Source organism: Hemitrygon akajei, chromosome 6, assembly GCF_048418815.1.
Source record: "Hemitrygon akajei chromosome 6, sHemAka1.3, whole genome shotgun sequence".
NCBI lineage: Eukaryota > Metazoa > Chordata > Chondrichthyes > Myliobatiformes > Dasyatidae > Hemitrygon > Hemitrygon akajei.
Window position 1 is genome coordinate 43,936,641 of NC_133129.1, and position 8,772 is coordinate 43,945,412.

Genomic DNA, 8,772 nt, shown 5'->3' on the forward strand with positions numbered 1-8,772 from the left:
TGATTCTGTTATATTTCTTTGTTCTACTGTGAATGCCTGCAAGAAAATGAATCTCAGGGCAGTATATGGTGACATATACATACTTTGAACTTATTCAAGTGAAATACAAACCCAATTGCTGCATTCTCACATCTCCAGCGATGAGGATTTGATCCTGACTCCAGCCTTACCAATGGGGAATTTACTTTTTCTCCTTAAAGCTGAATGGGGTTCCTCCCACATCTAAAAGGTATGCTGATAGGTTAATGGTTTACTGTAACACCTTTAGTGTTTCACCATGTATCTGCAGAATTATAGATAACTGGTGAACACGGGGACAAAAGGTTACAGGAAAAGAAAACAAAATCTAACATCCAACCCAGGTGTGTGGTATCTACTAAATTCAATATATTATATTGAGTTTGCTCATCCAAATCATTGATATGTGTCATGAGTAGCTCATCACTGTCCACCCCAAGAAATCAAAGTATTTACTCTTGGACTGGTTGGGCCAACAGACTTGTTTCCATGCTGTATGATTTTATGACTGTCTACTGGACCTCCCTCACCTTGCCTGCCAGTTATATGCTTAAAAAGCTTGTCAAACACAAATTGCTTCCCAGAAATCCGTGTCAACTCTGTCTAGTTCCATTGGCATTTTCCCACCAGTCCAGTTATCGCATCTTTTCCACCACCCCTCATCTCTGATGCTAGGTAAAGCCTGCAGTTTCTTTTCTCTCCTCTTCCTTTTTCCAAATAGTGGGGTTCCACATGTCACTCTCCAATTTATGTGTTACAAGAAAAATAATCTGAAACTGTTAATAAATACTAGCAGCATTTTATACTTCATTCAATCACGTCAAATATTTTTGGACATATCATTTTCCTTCATAAATACTAATGCAGGGTTTTTAAATTCTTCAGGTTTCCATCCTGCGTCAGCTAGTTGATTTTCATTTTGGTTTCTAATCTCTTCCACTACCATGGTTAATACATCTATAGAACACTGAACAGCTATATACACCCTTTCAAGATTCAAACATCAAACATTTGACACGAGGCATCCAAGGTCAACTTGAAATGGCACTCAATGAAGTCACAGAAGTGTTACTAAACAGACGAGTAATCCAAGGTAATTCGCTAACAAACACGCATGTTCAACTCAAAATGGTGCCTACGCATCAGTGCACAAGAATACTACCAGACTTAATTTTCTGGTGCATACTACTCCACTTTCAAGCCTAGTACCTAAATCAGTCCCAAGGGGACAGGACTTTTTTTTGCATGTTCTGATACTGTTGGCTTTATCTGATAAGACTGTGCCACTCCTGTCTAGCTCAATTTAAACTAGGTCAGGTGATTTGCTGGGTATTCTTGCTTGCCTCCTCCATTCTCAAATCAGTATTTGGTGCTTCATCCTCAGTGAGATCATCAACACACCAGCGTGTTTAAGAAAGTTATATTTTTGGCAACGGTTGAATTAGGAGAAAAACACAAGTACTTGGGCTCAAATTCTGATTGGCTTTGATTAAGTCTTTTTTTAAATGTTATACCCAAGCATATCTCAACACCACTTTGTGAAATATCAGAACCAACAGTCCCAAATGACTATAGTTATACAATGTTGAAGTCAAAGAACACCACAGCACAGAAACAGGCCTTTTGGCCCATCTAGTCTGTGCTGAACCATTAATCTGCCAAGTTCCAGTGACTTACATCAGAACCATACCCTCCATACTTTTCCCATGCGTGAACCTTTCCAAATTTCTCTTAAATGTTGAAATTGACCCCATGCCCATCACTTTCACTGGCAGCTCATTCCTCACTCTCACAACCTTCTGAGTGAGAACAGTCTCCTTGAACATTTCACCTTTCATCCTTAACCTATGACCTCTAGTTATGAGCTGCCAGTGCAAGTGATGGATGTGGGGTCAATTTCAACATTTGAAAGAAATTTGGAAAGGTTCACCCAATTTAAGTGAAAAAGACTGCTTGCACTTGTCCTTTCTATACTACTCAATTCTGTATATCTCTGTTAAATCTCCCCTCAGTCTTCTATGTTCTAGGGAATAAAGTCCTCACCTATTCAACCTTTCCCAATAACTCAGGTCAAGTCCCTGCAACATCCTTGTAAATTTTCTCTGCACTTTCAATCTTATTTACCTTTTTCCTGTAGGTAGGTGAAAAAACTACAATACTCCAAATTAGAGCTCACCAACGTCTTATAAAATTTCAACATAACATTCCAATTCCTGTACTCAAGACATTGATTTATGAATGCCGATGAGTCAAAAGCTTTCTTTACAACTTTATCTACCTGTGATGCCTCTTTCAAAGAGTTCTGGATCTGTATTTTGCTGATCACTCTGTTCTACCACACTCCTCAGTGCCCTACTGCTCACCTATGCAACACCTACCCTGGTTGGTCCTCCAAAAGAGAAACACCCCATATTTGTCTACATTAAATTCTAGCTGCCATTTTTCTGCCTAATTTTAGAGCTGGTCCAGATCCCACTGCATGCTTTGATAATCTTCTTTGCGATCCACTACACCCCCAATCTTGGTGTCATCTGCAAATTTGCTCATCCAGTTAGCCACATTTACCATCCAGATCATTGATTTGATCACAAACAGCAATGGACACAGCATCAATCCCTGTGAAACACCACTAGTCACAGGCCTCCACCTATAACCTCTCTCTGGCTTATTCCACGAAGCCAATGTCTAATCCTATTTACTACCTTATCCTGAACACCAAGCAACTGAACTTTTTTGACCAGCCTCACATGTGCGATCTTATCAAAGGCCTTGCTAAAGTCCATGTAGACAACATTTACAACCCTCTTAGTAAATCAATTAACCAGTTTTCAATGATAGTTGTTACACAAGGAACTTCAGATTGCATATTGGAGTCAGTCAAGGCAAAGAGTTAAGTATTGTGTACAGTTTGAACAAATGGCTGGATGTCAACTTCAAAATATTTCTGAAGAATTAAATTCAAATATGCTTAAAGAATAACATTCTTGTCCTGAAGAGCTCTGATGATTTTAATAGGTTCACAAACTGTTTTGAAGATGGACAAGTGTATCTAAACATCAGCATATTTAAAATTTCCATCCACTCTCAAATCAAATGACAGACTTCCAACTTCTTTAACAGACTAATCAACACACATCTGAGCAAGTCTAGCATTCAGATACCAGCTTCAGATAGACCAGTGCTAATAGCAAGCGCCTAATGCAAACTTTATCAGGCATCAAGAGATCACTGGATAGTCAAGCTACCATCCAAAGATCTACAATCAAGAATAACATTCTACCATGTTAAAAAGTTTCCCCAGTTAATAAAGGCTCAACTTACAGTCATATAGTCAAACAAAATATTAATTTCTGTGATCACTTTCAGTTCTAATCTGAAACTTTTCTTTCATTAACACAATAATTAATGACTCACTATTACCAACAAGCACACTACAATACAGAAATAAATGAAAGTCAATTACAAACTTGTATGTTGGAAAACTAAGGTTGACACCTTAGCGATCTCAGCTCGTGTTCAAGAGCAAAATGACTACAAATCAAAGTTATTTGCTTTTACAATGTAAGAGGGAAGAAAGTTCTAGTCCTAAATACCAATTTTCAAGCAACCAAATGAATTTCAAACAAAACTCCACTAAATCATCCATTCTGGCTATTTCTGAGTAGACCAGCAACCAGTCAGCAATTCTCTATTTGACCTGAAGTGAATCATCACTGAGCTGGAAATTGGAACTTAATGCCTGGGAGATCAAGAGAACTCGAGGCATTTTAGATATATTTAAGCAAACATCATGTTCCTGACAGGACTTTGTGCTAGTCTTGACAAAGACAATATAACCCTGGAGGAGTGCAGGTGATCTACACACAATGTGAACATTGTTTCTGAATTTCAGCCATTATTGCAAATGATCCATATCATGCAATGTTAATGCTGAACTCAGATGCTTTCAGCCAAGGACACTGCAACCAATGACAAGCAATATTTGATGTAAAATAGGTTTAAGCAATCTTTTGTTTCATTTATCGCCCACCTTGGGCTTCCCCGAGGAATTACCACCATGCTGGAGTAAATTACCACGGCCCACTCAAGTTGCATTTATTCCCATAGAATCATCGAGAGGAATCCAGGCATGGCATTTCACAAATCTTTACAAGAATAACATTGACAGTTAACACTGATTTTTTCTCCTTATTTAGTTCAGCAGCCAAATAAAAAAATCATAGCAGCATAAATCAGCCTATTCAAAACCAAATTTCAGGTCTTCACCCACAATTACAGCACTGAAGAGTTTTGTTATACAATATCTGCCTACTGAACACTTGCACATAAAATGTAAACTGGTATAAATTGAAGAATAATTCAGATCCTATGAAAAAATAGAACTAAGGAAAGTGGAAGTCTACAAAGAAAAAGGAGGGCATGTGCTTGAAGTAGCTGAGCAAGTAGCTGAGTTATTAACTGAGCCCATTGCATTGACTTTTACCAAGGAGAAGGATTTGAAGGATATTGCAGGCAGAGCAGGGTATGGTAATGTGCTGGGATATTTTGAGATGAAGGTGGAGTTAGTGCCGGGTCTTGTGAAAAGCACTAAGTCAGCAAATCCCCAGGCCCTGATACTTATCCCAGAATATTGAGAGAAGCAAGTGAGGAGATAGCTGGGGCTTTTGTCAAAGAACTGTGTCATTTGGAACTTCTGGTGAGGTCCCAGAAGACTGGAGAGTAGCAAATATTGTTACATGAAAAGAATGTACAAGGACATTCCATGGACAAGAAAGGAAATATGGATATGGGCATGTAAATACTGGTATAAATTATGCCCAAAATAGTTCACTTTCATTCAATTCTTTCCACAATGATAAAATTATTCAAGCAATTTACATCCTCATCGGCCACATTATTTGCATAATCTGCTCAGTTAATCAACCAAATCTACTGTCAATTGCTTAATAACTCAAAATTCCTAATCTGTCATTGTACCCACAGCTAATATGTAACAAGGTTATCTGTAACCAGTACTTTAAATTCACCCTCCAATCTTAAAAGTCAAATTTTAACATTCAAAATCATTACACACTAGGTTTCTGTTACACTGTTTTACATCAGGTACGCTTCTGAGACATGAACTCGAAAGACCCCGTCAATGCCATCTCTGCACAAACCACCCAGTCCACTGGAAGGACAAGTTAATCACGCTAAGCACAAAGTACACTGCAGATGCTGTGGTCAAATCAAGACGTACCAAAAAGCTGGATGAACTCAGCGGGTCGGGCAGCAGCCGTTGAAAGAAGCAGTCAATGTTTCGGGTCGAGACCCTTTATCAGGACTTTGTCAGGGTCTCGACCCGAAACATTGACTGCTTCTTTCAACGGATGCTGCCCAACCCGCTGAGTTCATCCAGCTCGTTTGTACGTCTTGGAGTTAATCCTGCTGGTGTCCATTCACTAGCAAGGAAGCCTTACTCAGTCCTGAAGGAGGATCTCAGCCCAAATCATTGATGGTTTATTCATTTCCATAGATGCTACCAGATCTGTTGAGTTCCTCCAGCATTTTGTGTTTGTTGCTCTTTATTGTAGTCAGCTGCATTAGGCCGGCCATGCGATACACACAGTCAGAGGCCACTTTAAGGTACACCTGCTCGTTAATGCAAACTTCTAATCAGCCAATCACATGGCAGCAACAAAATACATATAAGCAGGCAGACATGGTCGAGAAGTTTTGTTGTTGTTCAGATCAAACATCGGAGTGGGGAAGAAATGTGATTCAAATGACTTTGACTATGGAATGATTGTTGGTGCCAGGCGGGGTGCTTTGAGTATCTCGGAAACTGCTGATCACCTGGGATTTCATGCACAAGTCTCTAGAGGAGGGGTTCCCAACCTGGAGTCCAGGGACCCCTCGGTTAATAGTAAGGTTGGGAACCCCACTCTAGAGTTTACAGAGAATGGTGCGAAAAACAGGAAAAAATCCAGTGAGAAGCAGTTCTGTGGATGAAAATGCCTTGTTAATGAGAGAGGTCAGTGGAGAATGGCCAGATTGGTTCAAGATGACAGGAAGGTGACAGTAACTCAAATAACCACACATTACAACAGGCCTGTGCAGAAGAGCATCTTTAAATGCACATGTCAAATCTTTGAAGTGGATGGGCCACAGCAGTGGAAGATCACACTGGGTTTCACCCCTGTGGGTATTTTATTGGGTACACTCCTGTACCTAATAAAGTGGCCAGTGAGTGTATGCCTCATGGCAGGTACACTATTGAGTTATATCCAGGGAAGAGGCTGCTATCTAGAGAGAGAAAGAGAGGAAAATACAGAAGAAAGCCTTGTTGGAAATCCCTGGATCACAACCTCTCAGAGAGAAGGAATATATGGAATGACACAGAACCAAGTCTGTGCATTGGGAATACAGAAGCCCAACATAAGGAGAGGGAGGAGTGCACCATCTCACAAACTACCCTCTTGTCCACCTGCTCTGTTAGGTACTACCTAACAGAGAGCGTATGATTCTGGCATTAGCCTCATCAGTCATATCAGATCCCACAAAACCAGAGTGCAAGCAAGTGGCCCTTGATTCCAAGCCCAAGGCCGACACCAAGTTCTGCATGAAGCATTTTTAAAATAAGATTGTTTTATAAATGCCTTAGTTAAAAATCACAACGAACAGTTTTCTGTATCAGCACAGAAAAGTCACAATGACGTTTTTTGAAACTTCAAACTGGGGTCAAAATGGTTGGTCACGTAAATACAAACATTTACCCATCAGAAAAGTAGCAAGAATGTCCTCCTTTCCATAATTTCCTAACTGACCCCCACAAATCATGACACAAGTCCGTGTCCGGGGCAAAACTGCCACAAATAATGACTATAAATCTCAACAGATTGCTTCATGTCATGCGAATTAGCCACATTTTACTTAGAACAAGAAAACACGTCCCAAATTGTCAACCTACAATGTGAATTAACAAAAGAATTCATTCGTGCTGAAATCAGCCTCCTTGAGAGTAAAGTCTAAAGTTTGTAAAGCAAATGTAATCGTAATTACCTAGTTTCAACTGCCTAAGCAAATAACACTTTAGATGATTGGGCAGCTAAATAGGTCTACCTTCTGATTTAACCCTTACCATACACGTCTACACCTATTTTGTACAACCTCTCTACAAACGTTTGGTTAGCATTGAAAGCAAGGGCCCGGTTTATCATTCAAAGCGTGGGAAAGCAGCAGTCCATCGCTTATTACCACATGAAATGATGACAAGGAAAACATTAAGGATGATTTTGCGCTGTGTACTTTAATAAATGGGAGTTTCTTTTCGGTTTCACAATGGCACCTTAAAACTTCAGCAACTATGTCGCCCACGTTAGTGCTCATCAGAAGCCACAAGCTTGTAGCGTCGATAACACAAAACTACAAGTAGCAACATGTGGCCACCGTGAAACTTGAAAGAAAGGCTCCTCTCTGAGCTGTACCCTGCCCGTGTCAATAGATCGCCCTGTGATCTCCGCCTGCACACAGGAGGGTTGAATCCGCTTACGCTCCCCGCCAGCTCTCGCCTCTGACCCAATTCCACACACCAAACGAGTGACTTCAGCGTTCACAACTGTTAGAAATTGCAAAAAGCCAACATACGCTTTTAAAAGCCAATAAAAATATAAAACTATATAATACGGGACTCTGAAGGTGTGCCGGTTAAAAGTTAGCGACAGAGTGCAGAATTGTTGAAACAGAGAAGAAATTTCAGTAAAAGTAAACCGGAAATTTGAAGACACGTAGTCTTCTTAAACGCATTCAAAATAATCAGACAGCTGCAAACACCGTCAACTGAATGAGATTTTAACACCACGGGCTGAGGAGAAACGCGCGAGTGATGTTACAATCGTTAACGGGCATCTTTCTATTTCTTTCTGCAACAAAAAGTTAATGCAGACTTGTTCAGAAGTCGCGTGTGGTGAATGTAAAGCAGCGCGGCTCGACACTGAATGGCAGCGGGAGTCTCGCCATCTGTTACCCCAGGGCGCTGCCTCCCCTGCCCCCAGTGACTGCCTCCCCCTTACTCACATCCATAGCGGGGTCTGTGCAGAGCCGCGTTCTCCTCGTACATGATGGTCGCTGCGGGCTCCGTGTTGTACAAATGTAGACACGCGTGTGCCACAATACCTCCCTCTTCCCCCCGCGTCCGCTCACTGACTGGCGAGCTCAGCGTTCCTGGCGCCCCGTTATACCGCGGCGGCGAGCGCCGCTCTCCGGCCGCACCGCGCCGCGCCGGGGCCCCGGATTGGGTTCCTGCACCTCCAGCAGGACGTGCGCTCGGCAGCCGACCAGAGCCGTTCACAAAGTGCCCTGAGTCGAGCCGCTAACATTTACACTTGGCGGCCTCTAGGACCCACAGGAAACTCCAGCGTGGTGTTCAGATTCTCCTTGTCGAAAATCCACACAGGCAAAGTCCCCGATGGGGTGGGAGGGGGAGAGATGCAGGGAAGGGGGTAATGGGGTGTTGGGGGAGGGAAGAAAGCTGCAACTGGAATGAAAGAGAGAATGAGGGCTATGGGAGAGAAAAGGGGATAAAGAACTGACGATGGGAAAGGAGGGATGAGGAAAACGGAAGAGGGGTAAGGAAGGTGACAGGTGAAGGAACGGGCAGGAAAGGATGGAAGGTCTCCTTCCCAGTATAGCAGAGTATCCCAAACTAAAGGGCATAAGTTTTAAATTGAAAGGGGAAGGATTTAAAGGCGACATGAGGAACAAATTTTTCATACC

The 8,772-nt window shown here is 41.7% G+C and overlaps 1 protein-coding gene across 1 annotated transcript in view; it reads right to left on the minus strand.

Annotated features, from left to right (window-relative positions):
• iqgap2 (IQ motif containing GTPase activating protein 2) overlaps window positions 1-8,221 on the minus strand; it is a 296,840-nt gene extending 288,619 nt beyond the window's left edge. Inside the window, 1 exon segment of the mRNA XM_073048258.1 lies at window positions 8,074-8,221. Coding sequence (XP_072904359.1) covers window positions 8,074-8,116 — 43 coding nt within the window. The 5' untranslated portion in view covers window positions 8,117-8,221.
• Between the last annotated feature and the right edge of the window lie 551 nt (window positions 8,222-8,772).